Source organism: Schistocerca gregaria, chromosome 9 (genome assembly GCF_023897955.1).
Source record: "Schistocerca gregaria isolate iqSchGreg1 chromosome 9, iqSchGreg1.2, whole genome shotgun sequence".
Lineage (NCBI taxonomy): Eukaryota > Metazoa > Arthropoda > Insecta > Orthoptera > Acrididae > Schistocerca > Schistocerca gregaria.
This window is the reverse complement of record NC_064928.1, coordinates 91,438,940-91,461,449: the sequence shown is the minus strand read 5'-3', so window position 1 is coordinate 91,461,449 and position 22,510 is coordinate 91,438,940. Positions and strand designations below refer to the sequence as shown.

At 42.4% G+C, this 22,510-nt stretch overlaps 1 protein-coding gene across 1 annotated transcript in view; it reads right to left on the bottom strand.

Annotated features, from left to right (window-relative positions):
- Positions 1-22,510, bottom strand: part of LOC126292307 (putative ATP-dependent RNA helicase DHX57) — a 181,856-nt gene that overhangs the window by 135,497 nt on the left and 23,849 nt on the right. The window contains exons 5-7 of the mRNA XM_049986239.1: positions 12,121-12,233; positions 10,873-11,006; positions 1,924-2,121 (exon numbers count right to left, since the gene is read on the bottom strand). Coding sequence (XP_049842196.1) covers positions 1,924-2,121; positions 10,873-11,006; positions 12,121-12,233 — 445 coding nt within the window. The remainder of the gene's footprint in view (positions 1-1,923; positions 2,122-10,872; positions 11,007-12,120; positions 12,234-22,510) is intronic.

Sequence of the window (22,510 nt, the reverse complement as noted above, 5' to 3'; positions counted from 1 at the left end):
CAAAATACAGGACTACCGGAAAATACACAGAAAAGCGGCATGAATGGGCACAGGTTTGTCTGACTCATGAGAGAGGTCATAGAGATGCTGAAGAAACTGCACTGGCAGACTCTTGAATATAGATGTAAACTACCATGAGAAAGCCTATTTACAAAGTTTCAAGAACCAGCTTTAAATGATGATTCTGGGAATATACTATTGCTCAAGCAGGAACTGTGATAACAAGATCAGATTAACTGCAACACACACGAGGTATTTAAACACTCACTCTTCCTGAGCTGAATACATGAATGCAATGGGAAGAAATCTAATAACTGATACAATGGGACATACCCTCTTCCGTGCAATTTACAGTTGTTTGCAGAGTATAGATGCAGATGTAGATGTAGGGAGGGGAATTGTAATGGTTTACGTATTTATACACTGATTTGCTATGAAAGTACAGGCACCAGAAAGTGGGACTGCAATGTCATCACTGAAGATGTCTACATCCACAGCACATGCTAAGATATGAGCTAGACTCTGTACCCACAGCCTGGATACTGACAGCATGCTTGTGCACTTATACTGGGATTCACAGCTTGCGGATGGGCTTTCCTAGTCCGCACACGTACAGTCCACAGCATGCTTCTCTGGCAGGGGAGCTCCGAACGTCAGCATCCCCTGTGATGACACTACAGTTCCACCTCCTGGCTTTTGCAATTTCTTAGCAAAGCAACATATAAATTGGCAAGCCGCTATGGTCTCTCTCCCAAGTTGCACCTGAGTAAGATTAGCAGGTGCCTCATACAAATATTGTGCAGGTCTTGCCCAGGATATCCTCCCAAACCCCTGGACCGATTTCAACCAAATTTGGCACGGAAACAGCAGACTCCACAAGTACGAGCACTGCAGGGTTTACGGCCTCCTAGTTCGAATAGGAGCAGAGAGATAGGCAAAATCTTGTCCACCCCCCCCCCCTCACCCCCGGCTCATAGGCTGCCCTGCACATCAGAGACGTGTTGGAACACTATCGGCCTCCTAAATCAGCATGCTTGGCAGGGCAGCCTACATGCCTGGGGACCAGAAACAGTTTTCCGAGGTCCAACATGCAGGCTGCCCTGAATGACAGACATGTTATGTTGGAATAGTGCCAGCCAACTTTATTAACCTGCTTTGCACAGTAGCCAGTACATCAGAGGAAAATAAATGATTTTCAAGGCACTGATACCTAGCCCGCCCTATGTGACAGGCATACTGTGGGAATAGTAGTGGCCTGCTACATTGAGCTGCACTGCACGGGCTACATGTGCTGATGAGCATAACTGAGATTAATACAGGAGGGGATGAACTGAGTGAAGAGAAAAGGAAATGGACAGAGAAGGGGGAGGAGGGAGAGATGCAACACGAAGGTGGAATGTTTACAGGCATACTGGGAAGCATGAGGAAAAGGAAGAGGCAGAGATCGAAAGAGAGAGGAAGAGGAATATGAGGTCAGAGGGAGGGGGAGCAAGATATGGTCATGGAGAGGGGATCGTGGAAATGGACAAAGAGGGGGGAACAGGAGATGGAGAGAGAGAGAGAGAGAGAGAGAGAGAGAGAGAGAGAGAGAGAGAGAGAGAGAGAGAGAGAGAGAGAGAGGAGAGGAGGAAGTGGACAAAGATGCGTAGGAGGAGATGTATCCAACACACACATGGGTGAAGATGTGGGGAAGAGGCTAGTATTTTCGTAAAGTTCAGACTGTTGAGCAAATAAAACTTGACCAGAAATTATTTATGGATGCCGCTATGGAAACATTGTAAAAATGCTAAACTATATACACACAAGAAAATGAACAGATTGGAAACCGGTCAGGATTATAAAACAGTTATTACACTAGAAATAGAATTACATAAGCAAAAATTTGTTGTAAGATATTTTTGGTTGTAGTGATCTGTTACAAACCTGCTAGCATCTCTATCATATCACTGCTCTGATCGACCAGCACCTGGGCCAGACTGTAGATGTAGGGAGCCTGGAACTGCGCAAGTTCCTTGGACAACTCACACAGTTTGCCACTCAGCCGGAGAGAAGCAGTCAATGGAAAGCGTGTCGATGTCGTGCTGAGACACACGAGGGCGGGCTCCAGAGGGTACCGAGATCCTGAAAGAAACCTTCAGATAATGTGACACATTTCTCACCTACCATTTCTCAGTTAAAACCTCTCCAGGGCCTCCACATTACCCCCTAGTAATTCCTTATGTGTAACTAAGCTCTAATATTAAACCTTCTGACAGATTAAAACTGTGTGCCAGACCCTGACACTAGCCCCAGAAGTCCCAGTCTGCTATACAGTTTTCATCCACCCAATAAGTTTTTCAACAGCATATGTTCCATTGCATAATGAAAGATTCCACCTGGAAACAAGCTATACACTGTGACTGAGCTGAAAGTGCATACTACAACCTTGTAATGTCCGAGTTTCACCCTGTACTCTGCCATTATCTTTCATTTTAATGTTAACTGTATCTATTATATTAGCAACTTATAAGCAATTTGTGTAACTGACAATAGATACATGATTTAAAAAACAAGGGACAACATTGTAATGCTTTCTCAGAAAAATTAATGGTTTACAACTTTTTGTGTTTGCAGTTGAGCTGTCTTTTTTTGTATACGACATTTCAAGAAGTTCTCCAGTAGTGTTCCTCCATGTGTTACTCACTGGTTGGATTCCAATCAATCTGTACATAGGGCATGCTGCCCTAGCCACTGTTTTCAGGTGCCAGCAAAGAATACTACAGTCTCGCAGAAATTTAAGATGAACCTAAACACTACACCCAACTGGAAAAAAAGGGCACTTATCTACGAACTAGGAGAGAGCACTGATGTGTTTTCCATCGTGATTTATGCAAAACTTTTAAGAGCTGAAAATATAGTCTTCAGATTATATTGATACCTTCAAGGAAATTAAAAGGTCTACCGTGCTAAATGAAAGAATCTAGGGTTGGCCCACTGTATGAATATGCCATCTCGTATGAAACTTCCTAACAGATTAAAATTGAGAGACAGACATAGACTCGAACCCAGGATTTTTTACTTTTGTGAGCAGGTGCTCTACCAACTGAGCTACCTGAGCATGACTCACATCTGATACTCACAGCTTTACTTCTTCCAGTGGCAGCTGATCAGGTACTGGTGGAAGTAAAGCTGTGAGTACAGGGTCACGAGTCATTCTTGGGCAGCTCAGCTCAGTAGTGCACTTGTCTTTGAAAGGCAAAAGTATCTGGCTCGAGTTCCAGGCCGGCACACATTTTTAATCTGCCAAGAAGTTTCACATCAGTGCACACACCACCGCAGAGTGAAAATCATTCTGGCATGATGTATTTTAATAGCACTGTGGTGCAAGCAATGAATTTCTTAGACAGTATAATAAAAGATGAAATACAGAGTAAAGTGGTACATAATTAGAACCAATATAGATAATTAAATGAATATGAACAGAGACTTTAGTCCAGAATCTTGCAACTAGTTTCCATATGGTACACAGGAAAACATTTCAGCGTTCTCTCCTCTCATAAATGCCTATTAAGACATTTTTTGATGAAAGTTATTGTCTTTTGACATGTACCTTACTTATAGCATTACTTGTGGTTTAGCATACCATTTTACTTCATTGTAACTTTCTGTGAGACTGATTTATTCTCTGATGGCACCATGAAACAAATGCTCGGGCAGCATACAGCATGTCCAGTCCACAGTTTGGTTGGAATTCAAACAGAAAGAAACTCCTAAGGGGTACACCTAAGGACGTTCTCAAAATATTGTTGAAAGAAATTTACAACTCTGTTACAAGCCCAAAAGAATCATGAAGAAAATAGCTTATTCTTCATATTTCCCTTTCCCGATGACTTACAGACTCATTTTTTGGAGAAACTCAACTTACAGAAATAGTACTAGATCTGACTGCCCCACATATCTGGATGTTGCACAATTTAACTGGCCAGCCAAATGGAAACACAAAGTGAGGCTTGTTTTAGACTGTGTCACACAGCCACTGTAGACTACTATGGTAAAGTGTACTACCAACAAATCATGACTGGTAATAATGAGTTCAAAGGGAATGACTTTTAGATTACTTTACATATCTTTATGTATATAATGAGAATAATAAATACTTTTCCAAATTAGTGAGCTAGGATTACCACTAGTCTTCAAAGAAAAAATTAAAATTAATTTTCTAGCTTAGTTTAGGAGTAACATTAGCACTGTAATACAATAATACTTTATAGGGGCAATTCATTTTATTGTAATGTACTTAAATAAAGAGTACATATTTAACTTCTTTCGAAATCTCAAAAATCCCTCTCTGCAGAATCCATGCAATACAACTAACATAATGTAATGTAGCATCAAACGTAAATCGCACTTTCTTCTCAATATAATGACTTGCTTCACATGTGGTTTGAAGTCATTATTCTTACACTTTGTGACAAAGAACTGAAGAAAGGTCTAATTTTGTGTGTTGGATCATGTTGTGGCTGACCTCGTCTTACGAATTTCGTGTTATCGTTCAAGTGCAACATAAACAAAATGAAGTAGATCTGTCTCTACTCACTGCCTTCCTTGCACATGAAGTATTTATAAATGGGTCCTTTGACCAATAGTCACTTATTTTTGGCAACTTCACTACACTCATATGCAAAATAATAGAAAAAAGTCAAGTACATTTCATGTATCTTTACTGCTGATCGTTGATGCCACATAGACTTCCTTTTCACAGACAACTACTTATTCACTTCACTTCATAAATTTTTAGTCCTGCATACCTGCTTCTTTCAACTTCAACTTCATTACTTTTATCATCACATTGTTGAAAACACTGAAGAGCATTCAAATTCACCACCATTTTCATCCATTTGCAAAGTTACACCGCTAGTACTATTGAAGAGAACCCAAGACTGATGTGGTTTCTCGATCCCAGTACGTCTATTTTGTAACTGTGTGCTGCATAGAATAAAATAGGACTTTCTAATATTGCAGCAATTGTAACACACACCAAGTGAGCGAGACTGTTTCGGCAATAATGGTCATTTTTATAGTACGACAATATAATTCACGAAGTACCAACACGAAATACCTATTTGGCCTACTACAATCAAAGAGCTTTATGTTAGGAAATAGTTTCACATTTCATTCATACACTCCAGTTTCTCATGCAGGAGAGCGAAAAGTAGTAGAACGAACTTTTTGAATAAATTTGGAATCATCGTATTCTTCCACAATGTGTGTGATGTCCCTCTTTCTTCTCCTTCCTCATTCTAACAATCTTGTCATCACTAATTCTGTAACTATTCCTACCACTGTCAAAAATCATTCACCGGTTAACTTTACTAACATTGCCACAATCACCGGTTTAGTTATCCAGAGATTATTCTCCGGTTAGGCGTTATTATGTGTTCGTACAATGCACTTTCTGCGCTACTCCCAGAATGGAAATTAGGCGGCTGCTAGCCGGGGACTACAACTGGCCCTGTCTAGTGTAGTGATCTGGCCAAAAATGTTCTGTCAGAAATTCATTTTCTTAGATTCACCGAGAAGATAATACATAATCTTTCTTACCTGTTATTCCTGTTAGTCATTTATTTCCACTCTGGTAGCCTGAATCTATGGATTTCACTAGTAAATAACAAAGCTGAACATTAGCAAACCGAATCAACCACATAAACAAGCAGCAGTTGACATTCACCAGTTTGGCTTTATTCTGCTCAGCTCGTATAACCCCGCCCCGTTTTGTCTGCAGAAAAGTTCATGTCTAGATGCAATGAGGATTCCCCTGGCAGAGACATCACATACACTATTCACACATTCAAAAATCAACTTACAATTCATTCGGAAATCAATTTAGAATGTGTTCAAAAATGTCCAAAAACCAGCAGGGGTGCGTTTCGAAATCATATGAATAATTGATAGACCGACATGTATTGGATTCTAGGTGCTTTGTAAAAGAAGGTTTTTTTCCTCAAGAATACGAATTTGCTGCTACTGCTGCTTACACAGCCAACAGCCAAATTTCTGTACCCAGAAGTGGGAGAAGGTATTACTCATACGCGACGCAACTGCACGTGTGCATGAGCCCGCTCATAACTGCTTAAATTAATCTAATGTAAACAGTTGTGACATCACGCTCATCAGAAGCAATTTGTTGTTATGAAGCATTGCATTGCATTGTCTTTCTAAAGCCTTTGAGGCATTTTGCTGTTGGCGGACGCTTGTACTTGCACTGTGTTATCTTACATGGTGCATTTCCTTTGCAATTTAAGTTTTATTTTCTTTTTTTTTTTCTCTCGTTCGTGTTTTAATGTGTGCAGTATTATTCTGCAGTAGTGGGTACAGTAATATCCTTTGTTACAGTATCGGTTCTTACCTGTCAAAATCCCCAAAAATTTAACCAAAAACTAAAATAACGAAAAATTCCCGGGTTTTTCCCGGTTTTCTCCTGGATGGTAAAATTCCCAGGTTTTTCCCAGATCTCCCGGGTCGTATACACCATGTCTACTAAACAGACAAAAATAACTTCATTGTTCTGCAAGGCAATTATTGCTTTGACTACCAAAAACGTGAAACTGAAATAAAATCAGAAAACTGAAGCCTTCCATAATTATGTGAATGTATTTTAATTCACTTGATAGCTCCCACCCAAAGAAACTGGTTTTGTTTTCATTTGACAGGGGAGCTGTACACAAAGAGGAAGTGGCAAACTCACTCAACGTAAACATGTGTCATGTGGAGACTACCCACCTCCCCTGTACAACCCAGAGTGCTCTGTGCATGCGTGATTCTGTCAGCTTGGGCACACTAGAAAAAAAATTTCCAGTTAGAATCTGGCTTCAAGTGGCCAGAGAAGCAGAAGAAGGTACTGCTCTTGTGTGGCTGAACTGTGCATGCACACAAGCCAACTGGCAACTGCTTAAATGAACCTAATGTAAGCAGTTGTGACATCATACTCATTGGAAGCAGTTCATTGTTATGAAGTATTGCATAGACTCCGTACAAAGGCCCTCAACACATTTTGTTGTTGGCACATGCTTGTGTGTGCATCGCATTTTGCTGTTGTAAATGGCGCATTTCCTTTGCAATTAAAGTCTTATTTTGATATTTTTCTCTCGTTTACATTTTATTGCTGCAGTGTTATTTTGCAGTAGTGGGATACAGTAATATTCTTTGTTAGAGTGTCAGTTGTTGTTGTCGTTGTGGTCTTCAGTCATGACTCTGGTTTGATGCAGCTCTCCATGCTACTCTATCCTGTGCAAGCTTCATCATCTCCCAGTACTTATTGCAACCTACATCCTTCTGAATCTGCTTAGTGTATTCATCTCTTGGTCTCCCACTACAATTTTTACCTTCCATGCTGCCTTCCAATGCTAAATTTATGATCCCTTGATGCCTCAGAACATGTCCTACCAACCAGGCCCTTCTTCTTGTCAAGTTGTGCCACAAACTCCTCTTCTCCCCAATTCTATTCAATACCTCCTCATTAGTTATGTGATCTACCCATCTAATCTTCAGCATTCTTCTGTAGCACCACATTTCAAAAGCTTCTATTCTCTTCTTGTCCAAAATATTTATTGTCCACGTTTCACTTCCATACATGGCTACACTCCATACAAATACTTTCAGAAACGCCTTCCTGACCCTTACATCTATACTCGATGTTGACAAATTTCTCTTCTTGAGAAACGCTTTCCTTGCCATTGCCAGTCTACATTTTATATCATCTCTACTTCAACCATCATCAGTTACTTTGCTTCCCAAACAGCAAAATCATTTACTACTTTAAGCATCTCATTTCCTAATCTAATACCCTCAGCATCACCTGAGTTAATTCGACTACATTCCATTATCCTCGTTTTGCTTTTGTTGGTGTTCATCTTATATCCTCCTTTCAAAGCAGTGTCCATTCCGTTCAACTGCTCTTCCAAGTCATTTGCTGTCTCTGACAGAATTACAATGTCACCTGCGAACCTCAAAGTTTTTATTTCTTCTCCGTGGATTTTAATTCCTACTCCAAATTGCTCTTTTCTTTCCTTTACTGCTTGCTCAATATACAGATTGAATAATATTGGGGAGAGGCTACAACCCTGTCTCACTCCCTTCCCAACCATTGCCTCCCTTTCATGCCCCTCGACTCTTATAACTGCCATCTGGTTTCTCTACAAATTGTAAATAGCCTTTAACTCCCTGTATTTTACCCCTGCCACCTTTAGAATTTGAAAGAGAGTATACCAGTCAACACTGTCAAAAGCTTTCTCTAAGTCTACAAATGTTAGAAATGTAGGTTTGCCTTTCCTTAATCTTTCTTCTAAGATAAGTCGTACGGTCAGTATTGCCTCACGTGTTCCAACATTTCTACGGAATCCAAACTGATCTTCCCCGAGGTCGGCTTGCACATTCGTCTGTAAAGAATTCGTGTCAGTATTTTGGAGCTGTGGCTTATTAAACTGATAGTTCGGTAATTTTCACATCTGTCAACACGTGCTTTCTTTGGGAATGGAATTATAATATTCTTCTTGAAGTCTGATGGTATTTCGCCTGTCTCATACATCTTGCTCACTAGATGGTAGAGATGTGTCAGGACTGGCTCTCCCAAGGCTGTCAGTAGTTCTAATGGAATGCTGTCTACTCCCGGGGCCTTGTTTTGTCTCAGGTCTTTCAGTGCTCTGTCATACTCTTCACACAGTATCATATCTCCTATTTCCTCTTCATCTATATCCTCTTCCATTTCCATAATATTGTCCTCAAGTACATCGCCCTTGTATAGACCCTCTATATACTCCTTCCACCTTTCTGCTTTCCCTTCTTTACTTAGAACTGGGTTTCCATCTGAGCTTTTGATATTCATACAAGTGGTTCTCTTAAAGATCTCTCTAATTTTCCTGTAGGCAGTACCTATCTTACCCCTAGTGAGATAAGCCTCTACATACATTTGTCCTCTAGCCATCCCTGCTTAGCCATTTTGCACTTCCTGTCAATCTCATTTTTGAGAGGTTTGTATTCCTTTTGGCCTGCTTCATTTACTGCATTTTTGTATTTTCTCCTTTCATCAATTAAATTCAATATTTCTTCTGTTACCCAAGGATTTCTACTACCCCTCATCTTTTTACCTACTTGATCCTCTGCTGCCTTCACTACTTCATCCCTCAGAGCTACCCTTTCTTCTTCTACTGTATTTCTTTCCACCATCTCTGTCAATTGTTCCCTTATGCTCTCCCTGAAACTCTGTACAACCTCTGGTTTAGTCAGTTTATCCAGCTCCCATCCCCTTAAATTCCCACCTTTTTGCAGTTTCTTCAGTTTTAATCTATAGTTCTTAACCAATACATTGTGGTCAGAGTCCACATCTGCCCCTGGAAATGTCTTACAATTTAAAACCTGGTTCCTAAATCTCTGTGTTACCATTATATAAACTATCTGATACCTTCTTACCAGTCAAAATTACAAAAAATTTAACTGAAAATTGAAACCATGAAAAATTCCCAAAGTCGGAATAAATCCTAGATTTTCCCCAGTTTTCTCCCGGATGAAAAAACTGCTGGGTTTTTCCCACATTTCTCAGTTGTCTGAGGGTGTATACACCTTGGATTAAGATCCCCACAACACCAAAAATGACTGACAATCCCTATGACCACAGGCCAGTTCTGCTTTTGCAGAAACATAGAATGCAGGTGTAGGCTGGCAGCCCTATAATAAGAAGGTGCGGCTTGTTACCCTGAACCACTCTGCTGTCGTCACTCACATCTGTTTACATTCGCAGCCAAATGCCTGTTTGTAGTGTAGTGTCCACATGCTGCAACTATAGTGAGCAGGAAACAAAACATGTCAACATATTTTTACCACATCGAAATACTTTGCGTAACATGCAAATAAGAGTTATTGTCAGCTTTTCTTCTATGCTAAGTACCTTGCTTGTCCTCTCTGAAATGCTGTCAAGTACAGTTCAAGTGGCTATTAACATCCATGACAGGTCGAAATCAATATTCTGTAGACTTTGTAACTATCAAATTGAGTAGGAAAAGAAAAATAATGTCAAGAAACACCTTAAATAAGGAAAGCACTGTGTTCAGTGGTGGGACAATTCTGCTGCTTCCCAACAGATAGAATCATTTGTTGAACACTTAAATACAGCCAAAAGAACTAAACAAGCAATGACCATTTTGAAAAATACTTCGCCTTAACAAAAACTAACATTTCAGTCAAGAAGCTCACTAACTACTTTTTTAAAAAGTCAATTTGAGAACACTAAGGCTTTGTCTTCGAACACATAGCATGACAACCTTCCATATTTGTACCTCAACCATTTTGAAAATTAATAAATAAATAAATCAGATATGAATTTTGCCAAAAACAGATGCTATATTTTCAGGTTCCTGGCTATTTGGTGAGTTTTTACATTAACTTCTAAAATTACTTATAACCCACCAAGGACTTTCCTAATTATTCCAGAAGAAATAAAAAGCTGCTGGAGATGGTGGTGTTTCAATGGAAATGGTTAAAACTAGGCCCTCCTAATTCACAAGAAAGATGGACCAAAAAAGGGGGCCCAATATCCTCTTCTCCTTAATGTTCGAGGCATTCATTAAACTTTTCACCAAAAATATAGGAGTTAAAATAAACTTCAGATTTAAACAGGAAGAAGGAAGAAGCTATTGCCTCTCTAAGCTTCTGCACACAGTCACAGGCTTACTTTGGTGTAACAGGTACTAACTTTTCTACGTTAACTTGTTGCAGTAAGACCTCGCATACACTCATAATGTGGCCACATACTAGAACTAAATGTGGTATAACCTAGGAACATGTAAGCCAGGCTATTCTGTTGTGATGCGTTATGCCCTGGTCCTATCTCCCACTATTCACCTTCCTGAAAGCGCACCTCCAATTGGAAGAGGTGTTTCTCCTCTTCGTTCTCAGGAGAAGGCTTCTCTGGCACAGCAACGTCATGGGAAAATCTGCACTTATTTTGAAATCTGCAGAAGCCTTTTTGAAAATAGCTGTAACACAAATCAGAAAAATTAATAAAAAAGGTGTCCCCCTAAATATGCACACTGTAATGTACTAAAGCCAAGTTCTGAATGGTTCTCAGAAAATAAAAATATTATATTAGTTAATAAACTCCATGTAACTGACACAGTTTGAAAGATATCCTGAGTTGATAAAAAGAAGTCTGACCATAACTCTTGGAATTTTGTGACTTACAAATATTTCTGTAACCAAAATACTGTTTGTTAGCATTAGAGAAAGTGTCTTTCTCTTAGTTACTTACTCTATCCAAATTTTTTGGGAGGGTATAAGGAATGAGTGAGTCCTGCAGCTAGAAGGTAATTTAATCTTTAAGAATGCTACTGGACACAATGTGTAGTCAGGAAGAACATTTTTGAATCACTTTAGACTAGGGATGACGTGGTAATTTTATCTGAAACAAAGCTGTGGACATAGACTGCTTAGTGGTTTGTTGAAGCAGAAGTCAAAGATGGTGTGCGATTTTTATTTCTGAACAACAGCACAGAGTAATGTGGTCAGTTCATTAATGTACACAACAAAATTAATTTTGTCATTAATCACCGATGTAATTGGTAATTACAAGATGTAACAGAAATATTCATTTTGAAAACTATAGAAATACAAATAGAGAAACACTGTCAAATAAATTAGATCAAACAAAGGGATTCCAAAACAGCTAAGTTAATTTTCATAAATTTTCACTAACTTTATACCTTTGCTTGCTTTTATCGTGTTTCTAAGTAGTTATATATTATCTCTACTCCACTAAAATATCACTTGGCACTGAATCCAGCACAGGAGACAAATATAGCCACACTATGATACTGAGTATTTGGAACTTCTTGTTTACTTTCAGACAAGACAATGGATGTCGTGCACTAAATAATGACCACTTTTTCAGACTCAGGACTTCATGTCTCTTCAGGCTTGTAGAATTTCTTGTTCACTTTACTACGTTTTCATGATTATTAGGAAGCTTAAGCACATGATTGGACAACACTCAGATGTGATTAACTTCCACTTTATATTTTTCCCCACATGGAATGTTTCCATATACAGATAAGACATCTTTACAATTAAACCTTTAAGATTTATTTCAATCACCTGCAAGGTTTCGCTGATGAATTCTTGGTCCTTCTGCTTCCACCTCCATGGGTTGTGTTGGAGCCCCCTCCACCTTCATCTTCATCAGAAGGTGGCTTTTTCTTGGCATAGAGCTGCATTTGTACAAAAATGTTGTTTAACACACTGGAATAATTACAAATGACTCAAAGCTTACCTTCTTTAGTCAACCAATAACACAAAAATAGTATTACAAAGCCTCCTCAACAAACACCAATAATTCACAGAGACTGGTTGGTATGCAGTACAATACACAACATTTTATTTATTTATCTACTGGGAGTGGGAGCAGCACTGAAGGCCTCTACAAATACAAGCAACTGTCTGCTAGCATGACAGTTACACAAAGCTTTGGTAGGCTTGCAATCAAACAGATGGGATTAGCAGCATTTCTGCAATCAACGAGAAGGTGCAATGTAAAGGGGAATAGCACAGTGACTGCTGGCAGCAAATCTGATGAATTATTGCGAGATGGGCAAGGCTTGCTCGGTGAAACCTGCCAGTGCAGCAGTAATCCCCGGTTATTGTTTTGTGTGGGCAAGGGGATTACTTCACCAATGGGTTTCAGTGTTGTGGTCGAGTACATTGACATAACATTAACATAACATTAACATAAGGTTGCTACCTTGTATAAATAGCTAACTAACAACTTTGCAGCAGTTTCATTTTTAGCCCGCAGTTCCACTAGGACACAGGGATTATGCCAGGGGAGGAGAATGGAATTCGTGCCGCCAGTACCAGTCGCAAGTTAGAGTCTCTGTCATGGTACTTGTTTCGTGCACCGAGTCCGCCCTCTGACTTGGTGCCACGCTGCAGTAGGCCTTCCCGGTTCACTCCTGTCCTGGGGCAGCCTGTGAATGGCAGCAGCCTTCATGAGAAGTATAAGGGCACTACGTGATGATGTTCCAGAGGAGTTAGTGGATTGTTCAGTGGGGTAGTCATAAGAAACTTGATATTGTAAGATGAAATCTAGCATGTCCAGTGTATGAGTTAACTTTTTCACTGCTACAAATGTGCTCTCTGCATTCCGTGCTGAACATCACTTTGTTATTGCTGTACTACTTGTCAAATGCTGCTATCTGTGCTGAGACCTGGCACTCCGGTTGTAATGAAGTACTTACCATCCAATTTGAAAGAACTGTTACGTGAAGAAAATTGATTTCTGCACATCTGACAATCCGATACCTTTACTCAATAAAGGACTGAATTTCTTTTTATTACACATCAGTTTCTGCATTGCATAAAATTAAGTAAAACACAGCACAAAATTTTAAAGAGTTGGCAGCGGTAAAAACGCTGTGCTTAAACATTCCATATGGTTGTTTTTAGCTCACACGCTGCAGAGTATGAATGGCAAAATTTTATTTAAAATTGAGATCTAAACCATATCTATTTTTGTTCTGAAGTTACTAATTTTTATATCCAAAAGAATGAGCAAGCAATGTGCCCATCCCCACCCCAGCACATCATGAATCATGTGGTGGCAACAATCTTGACATTTTATAAACAGTTCAAGATATCAACATGACAGCACACAAAGAGGTAAATATGTTGTACTTTAAACAGTCAAAACCTTTTTATTGACAGATAAATGGAAGTAACTCATGCACAGCAGTGAGAGGTCAATGGAACAGAATGCGTGAACACATCAACAGCGGTTCAGGAAGGCACAGGAGCTGCATTTAAACGTGTTCTTACTTGGGAGTGGTGGAGCATGACAAGTTAACTCAACTACAGCAGTTAAAGGGTTTGAAGTGGATTCTAGACTTTGTGGACTGGGTTGCTGGACATTCACATATTAGAACCTTGGGTTGTAAATGTGACACACTGTTGCAGACGGGTCTTAGGAGAGACCTGAGGGTCCAGGTCTTTCCCGTGGAGAGGAGGTTAGTGTGTTGCTGCTTCAATTTTAAAGGGTAAATCTTTGAGAAGATGCAAGGACGGGGAATATTGCAGTACCCAGTGGTAGCTGGTAAGCACGGGCGTTGTCATTTCGGCCAAAACAACAGCGACAATGAATTGTTGAGAGACAGGCTAGGCTCACTCAGTATAACCTGCCAGCGCAGTGGTAATAAATAGTTCTTACAGCGTGAGCAAGGTATAACTCCACCAGTGTGTTTTAGTGGCACAGCCAAGTACGTGACTAGAAGTGGCACTCTGGCATAATACGTGCACTGCTACCTTGTATAAATAACTGTCAATTTTGTAACACTTTCATTCTCAGCCCAGCAGTTTCACTAGGACACAGGGTTTACTGTAGTTGAGGAGAGATCACACAGCCGCCAGCAGCAGTTATTAGTTCAAGTCTCCATTACAATACCTATTTCCTGCACTAAGTCCACCCTTTGGACAATGTCACAGTACATTGGACCTTCCTGGCTCACTCCAGCTGCCGCTGAACTTTCGCCCTGGGGGAGAGCGGGTCGCAGAATGTGCAATGCAGCGGTCTTTTCATGGGGCGTGTCTCCATGGGGCGTGTCTCCTTGGTGCGCGCATCGCCCGCTTGGATGCAGTCATTCATGTGGAGTTGACTATCTCACTAAGAATCTTGTTTCCCTTCACATGCCGTTGAAGCTGATGTTTGTGGCGCACCCAACAGGGCCGCTTGCCAGGCAATGAACGCAGGTATCAGCAAAGCAGAGCACCTTATTGCACCCCAACCAGCCAGTCGCTAACTGACACCTGGCTGGCCATCAGCCCTCTTCCTGTGGAGTGGGTTGTGTAGCTGCCTCCCCTATTGATGAAGTGTTTATGTTCGATTGGGAACCAATGTACTGGCCCAACATCCTGATAAATAGCCTCCCCTCTAACCCTCGTGTCAGCTTTAGTGCATAAACACTATAAGACTGGACACATACTATTGGACTATTGCAAGAATATCATCCACAGAATCCCAAAGACAAGGTCAGACAAATGCAAGAATTACTGCATGACAGCTTTACAGCTCATGCATCCACAATACAGAAGAATGTGAAAAAAAAAAAAAAGCAGGGGAACTGTTAGGTGACAATCAGTGAAACCTTAGTAACGTTAAAGCACCAAAAAGGCAATTGTGTATTATGCCTGTTAATGGGAACAATACCTAAGAAAAATCAAGCCAGTTTTACAGGATCTAAAACTGTAGCAAAGGAATTTGAAAATGTTAAGTGGTGCAGTATGTTTGAAACTCTAACACCATAGGGAAAGACATGTCATACAGTATGTACAACAATCAAAGGGGGAAACAACAAGTGAAGATCAAGAGAGATTTGCTTGCATTAGAAGGGTGTACGACCCAGATGCAGCCTTTCTCCTTCACAGTACATTTATTCCTCCATGAACATTGTTGTACATAATCTATTCCATTACAAAAGAAAAATGATGTATATAATAATAATACCAGGATAAAAAAAGAAATTCATTTCAGTCATTACTTCACATAGAGGTGTGTGTGTGTGTGTGTGTGTGTGTGTGTGTGTGTGTGTGTGTGTGTGTAGATCTAGGAACCTTTGATATAACAGTTGTAAAGTGTTCTAGCTGTGTTGGGACTTAATGGTGTATAGAAAGGATATGCTAAATACAGTTGGTGGTGGGATGTTTGTTGCTGTTAGAAGTAGTTTATCTTTGAGTCATTGTGGATAGAGGTCATTCATGGCAACCTGAATAGAATAATTATTGCATTGTTTTACTGACCTCTCAATTCAATGATACAATTGCTAAAAGGTACAAAGAAAACTTGGGTCTAATTTCAAACATGTACATGACTCATAGAATTAGAGTTGGTGGTGACTTCGATTTACCTTTAATATTGAGCAATTAGTTCATGAGCCCACTCGAATAGTAAACAGATGGCTTTCATAGTGAGACTGAACACCATAGCTCCCAAATCCTTCAAAAATAAACGAAAAATAATATGAAACTTCCTGGCATATTAAAACTGTGTGCCGGACGGAGACTCGAACTCGGGACCTTTGCCTTTCACGTGCAAGTGCTCTACCAACTGAGCTACCCAAACACGACTCGCGCCCCGTCCTCACAGCTTTACTTCTGCCAGTACCCCGTCTCCTATCTTCCAAACTTAACAGAAGCTCTCCTGCGAACCTTGCAGAACTAGCACTCCTGAAAGAAAGGATATTGCGGAGACATAAATATCACAAAAAATGAAAGAATGCTAGGGTCAGTATCTAATTGACATTTGTGTCCTTTCTTTCCAGTAAAATGTGTCACTTAAGCATGCTCTTTTCTGAACCATTTCACTGTCCCTTTCTGATTCCTGGGATTCAGAGGACTACAGCTTCGAAATTCTGTTGAAGACCCATCACTGCTAGCAATGTCAGACAATTCACACTCACTGTCTCTATTAATGAGCATATCCAGGATTTCTTTATCTGTGCAACCACGACCATGTGACATTTCTCATGCAGAAAACAAGAAAACTCAAAACACATGAATTGCAGCAACAAACATGTTTGCACTCTCGAACTTTATAGTCAGACCACTGAACAGCTACTGGAAGAGCAGGGCAGAAAGACAGCTCTGCACGTTTACACGTCTGTAGCACTCAGGTAGCTGTGACTCAGTGCACCTAAACTCATCCCTAGTGGTGGAAGGGCCGGTGACGAAGTACGCGTCAACATGTCCTTAGCGTTGTTAGGAAGAACCAAGGGCTGCGCTTATACATGTCAGGCACACCAGGGGAACGGTGAGGCATGACAAGTTAACACGTCCTCAGCAGTCAGAGGGTTAACGCCTCCTGACTGGAAACCACAAAACTAACCATTTATAGAACACTGATTTGACAAGGGCTTACATACACCTCTGAGGCCTGCGCTCTGACAGCCAAGGATGCTGAAATGCCAGATGCATTTGAGAGAAGGATACTCAGGAGAATCATCGGCCCAATATGAGAAAGGGAAAGATGGAGGATGAGGTACAACTGTGAATTGTACGCTATCTACAAAGACCAGCCTTTTGGCACAAATGTGAAGTCATCTAGGCTGAGTTGGGTTGGTTGGTTTAAAAGAGGGGTAAAGGGACCAAACTATGAGGTCATCGGTCCATTGTTGCTAATAAAACAATGCCACAAGTGTAAGAATAAAATAGATGAGACATATAACACAAAACGGAAAGAAAGGGAAGACCACAAGAACAAAGGAACGGCAACAAACACTAAAAGGAACAAAAGAGGACCAGAGAGCAACAGAGAGATGCGAGAAACAGAAGAGAGTAAATCAAGGAAGCAGATTACTGTGGCTGGTCGACTATGAAAATAAAACGAAAAAGCCAGCCACCCCGCAACACATTAAAACCTTCACCCCAAAAACCCCAGGGTGGAGGACACAGAGGGACAAAAAACATGCATTTAAACTCATATTGAATGATAAAACACACCCTCATGGATGAAATGTAAAACCAAATCTGCGAATGAGGCATTGTCTGCTAAAAACAATGATAAAGAGTCCAGCAACCGAAGATGAAGTCGCAGGGCAGCCAAAGGAGGACATAGCAGAAGAATACGGGCCACTTTGAACCAGACACTGCACCAACACTGAGGTGGGTCCTTCATGGCAGAGGAGGTAGCCGAGGGTCGCCCAGGGAAGGCCAATGCAAAGCCGCCATAGAACCACGGAGTCCCTACGAGAGGCCCTCATTGGGGACTTTCTGCAAATTTTTAGTACTACTGTATGTAACAAATTTGGTACTTCATGCATCTTGCGTGCATGTTAAAATATTGATACTATAGACAATGACGATGAACGTAACAATAATTCTTTGTTGTTAGTTATCAGTTTTACATTTATCACACATTCATGGTCCCCTTAATGGCTCAGAGTGTTGTGCATACTGAGATTTTGCCTTTCTCTCTCCCAAAGCTGAAAAATCTTGCGGTGTAATAACAAACGCAGGTCAGTTGTGGGGATGCCCATCTCTAGATGTGGTTTCCGTTTAGCCTGTTCGGCCAGCCCATCAGCAAGTTCATTTCCTGGCATTCTGACGTGATCCGGAGTCCAGACGAACACCACTGAACGACTGGACCATTCAAGAGCTTAGATGGACTCCTGGATGCATGCTACCAAAGGATGACAAGAGTAGCACTGGTCAATAGTTTTCAGGCTGCTCAAGGAGTCAGTAAATAAAGGAAAAGACTCCCCAGAGCATGAATAGAGATACTGAAGTGCACGAGAAATGGCCACCAGCTCTGCAGTGAATACACTGCAGCCATCGGGTAAGGAATGCTGTTCAATGCGGCCACCGTAAATGTAGGCAAAGCCAACACGACCATCAGCCATCGAGCCGTCAGTGTAAACAACTTCAGAGCTCCGGAACACGTCAAGAGTAGAGGAAGTGACAGTGAAGAGCCACAGGGTTAATGCAGTACTCAGGGCCACGTGAAAGGTCCAGACAAAGCTGCGGCTGAGGCATAAACCATGGAGGTGTACATGAACAGATCACAAGTAGAGATGGTAAAGGGAAGGACTCCAGTTCGGAGAGAAGAGACCGCACGCAAACTGCAATCATTAGCTCCGATCTGGGCTGCCGATGTGGGAGATGGACTGCCGTGGGCGGGAAAAGGAGATGGTAATTCAGATGCTCAGGGAAACTACAAATGTGTGCTGTGTAACTGGTGAGCAGTTGTGCATGTCTGATCTGCAATGGAGGGGTCCCAGCCTCCACCAGTACGCTAGTCACCAGACTCGTTCTAAAAGCTCCTGTCGCTAGTCAAAACCTGCAATTGTGCACAGAGTCAAGTAAATGCAACACTGAAGGCGCTGGCAAACCATAAATCACACTCCTATAGTCAATTCGGGATTGGACAAGGGCCCCGTAGACCCGCAGCAGTGTAGAGTGATCTGCGCCTCAATTGGTGTTGGTCAGGCAATGGAGGGCATTGAGGTGCTGCCAGCATTTCTGCTTTAAGCTGACGAAGATGAGGGAGCCAAGTCAATCCAGCATCGAAAACCAGTCCAAGGAATCGATATGTCTCCACTACAGCGAGTGGATTGTCATTAAGGTAAAGTGCTGGTTCCAGATGAACAGTACAACACCGACAGAAGTGCATGACACACGACTTTGCGGCTGAAAACTGGAAGCCATGGGCTACAGTCCATGACTGTGCCTTGTGGATGGCTCCCTGTAGGTGCCACTCAGCAACACCAGTACTGGAGCAGCAATACAAAATGCAGAAGTCATCTGCATATATAGAAAGTGAGACGGAGGGCCTGACAGCTGCTGTTAGACCGTTAATGGCCACTATAAATAGAGAGACACTCAATACAGAGCCCTGTGGGACTCCATTCTCCTGGATATGGATGGAACTATGGGAGGCACCAACTTGGACACAGAAAGAACGGAGCAACAGGAAGTTTTGGATAAAAATTGGGAGGGGGCCCCAGAGATCACACTCGTACAATGTGGCAAGGATCAGGTCGTGTCATATGCTTTAAGTAAGTCTAAAGAGACGGCAACCATGTGTTGCCATCTGCAAAAGGCTGTTCGAATGGCAGACTCAATGGACACAAGATTACCAGTGGTAGAGCGACCCTGGTGGAAGCCGGCCTGACATGGAGCCAGCAGGCCACATGACTCCAGGACCCAACCCAACCGCCGACATACCATAAGTTCGAGCAGCTTACAAAGAACGTTGGTGAGGCTGATGGGCCGATAGCTTTCCACATCAAGCGGGTTTTTACTGGGTTTGAGCACCAGAATGATGATACCCTCCCACCATTGTGATGGAAAGACGCAATTGCACCAGATCCAGTTGAAGATGACGAGGAGATGTCGCTTGTAGTCAGATGAAAGATGTTCAATCATCTGTCTGTGAGCGCGACCAGGCCCAGGAGCTGTGTCACAGCAATGTGCAAGGGCAGTGAGGAGCTCCCACTCTGTAAATGGGGCATGTAGTGAATGAGAGGACGTTCCCTTCCAGCCACCATTTGAGAGTGCGTTAGGCTGGGGGAGGGGAAGGCGTAATTCTCCAACACAGAGGCTCGAGCAAAGTGCTCGGCAATCGTGTTTGCGTTGGTAGATAACACGCCATTTATGGTAACACCAGGGACACCTGTTGGGGCCTGGTACAAGAAAAGACATTTGGTCTTTGCCTAGACTTGGGAAGGTGACGTATGGCACCCAATGGTTGAGACATATCTCCCCCAACACTCCTGCTTCCATCGTTTGATAAGTTGGCGAATGCAGGCATGGAGCTTTTTAAGGGCTATGAGGTGCTCCAGGGAAGGGTGCCACTTATGCCACTGTAGAGTTCGCCAACACTCCTTAATTGCTTCACTGACTTCGAGCGGCCACCAAGGGTATGCCTTACACCTCGGGCACCCTAAAAAAGCGAGGGATCACATTTTCTGCCGCAGAAAGAATTGTTGTAATCACCTGCTCTATCATCACATCGCTGTTACTGTGTGGGGGAGATTCAACGGTGATAGCAGAGGTGAAAGTTTCCCAGTCCGCCTTGTTTAAAGCCCATCAGGGCAGGCGTCCGTGGGCCTGATGCTGGTGCAGTGACAGGAAGATGGGGAAATGGTCACTACCACACATATCATCATGTGCTCTCCAATGGATAAATGGGAGAAGTCCTGGGCTGCAAATTGATAAATCAATTGCCGAGTAACTACCATGAGCCACACCAAAATGCGAGATGGCCCCAGTGTTTAAGAAACAGAGGTCGAACTGAGACAGTCAAGTTTTGACAACTCTGCTTCAGCCAGTAAGCACGGTGCCACACCACAACGGGTTATGGGCATTAAAATCTCCCGAAAGTAGGAAAGGTTTAGAGAGTTGATCAATCAGTGCAGCTAATACATTCACAGGTACTGCACGATGTGGAGGAAGATATACATCGCAGACAGTTATTTCCTGTGTCGTCCTTATTCTGACAGCCACAGAGGGGTTTGAAGGGGCACAGGTTCACTACAGACTGAGTTTAGGACATAAACAAAAACTCCACCTGGCACTCTACTATAGTCACTACAGTTCCTGTAATATCCCTTATAGCTGGGGATGACAGGGGTCCGCATTGCTGGGAATCAGGTTTCCTGGAGGCAATGCAGACAGCAGGTGTAAAACTTAACAGCTGCCGTAGCTCAGCCAGGCAGTGGAAAAAAACCCACAATTCCATTGGAGGATGATATTGTGAGACTGGGAATGCATGGAACATTCAATGAGGCAGTTTACACTTCAGAGTCACCTGCTGCCACTGATTTTTGCCTGAGCAGTCCACATCCATTGTGTCTGAGGGTCTGACTAGATCTAGGTCCACAGCGGACACCAAAATCTCCACCCCATCCTCAGACTCAGAGCTTGTAGGTAGCAGTGGTGTGGGTTCCAGAGGAATTTCCTTTGTCTTAGGGGTTTTCTTTTTGGATTTCTCTCACTGCTTCTTGGGTTTCCCTGGCTGTGAGAATTTCACTACCTCAGTCTCCGGGAGAGTGGATTAGCGTGAAGCCCTACGGCCAGCTGCTTTTGGGCTCTTCAGTCACTGGCGGTGTCGTCTTTCCCCCTAGCAGAAACCTGGGAAAGGAGTGACCCAAGGGAGCCCTTACTAGCAAGAGAAGCCAAAGAAGACTTTCCCTTAGAAGTGGAGACGGACGGCCCAATGGTTGAGGAGGTGTTGCTCTCTAAGTAGGTGGTGCAGGAGCAACAGAGAGGGAAATGCCCCCTACCATCAAGGGGGCAGGTTTAGTCTTCTGGCTCTGAGAGGTGAACTGGGTTGGCAGAGCTGATGGTGCCACAACTGTTGTAGTGTTGGCTTAAGACGATGTCATACGCACAGGATGCCGGCGTTCAAATTTTCTCTTTGCCTCAGTGTATTTCAGTTGGTCCAGGGTCTTGTACTCTATGATTTTCCTTTCTTTCTGGAGAATCCTGCAGTCTGGCGAGCAAGGTGAATGGTGCTCTCCGCAGCTGACACAGACAGGAGGTGGGGCACATGGAGTATTGGTATGTGATGGGCATCCGAAATCTCAACATGTGATGCTGGAAGTACAGGGGAAGACATATGGCTGAACTTCTAGCACGTAAAGCACCGCATCGAAGGAGGGATATAGGGCTTTACATCACAGTGGTAGACCATCACCTTGACCGTCTCGGGCAATGTATCACCCTCAAATGCCAAGATGAAGGCACCGGTGGCAACCTGATTATCCCTCGGATTCCGGTGGACATGCTGGACAAAATGTACACCTCACCACTCTAAATTGGCACGCAGCTCATCGTAGGACTACAAAAGAAGATCCCTGTGTAATATGATACCCTGGACCATATTTAAGCTCTTATGGGGCGTGATGGTTACAGAAACATCCCCCAGCTTGCCACAAGCGAGTAACTCCCGTCACTGGGCAGAGGATGCTGTTTTGATCACGACTGACCCAGATCTCATTTT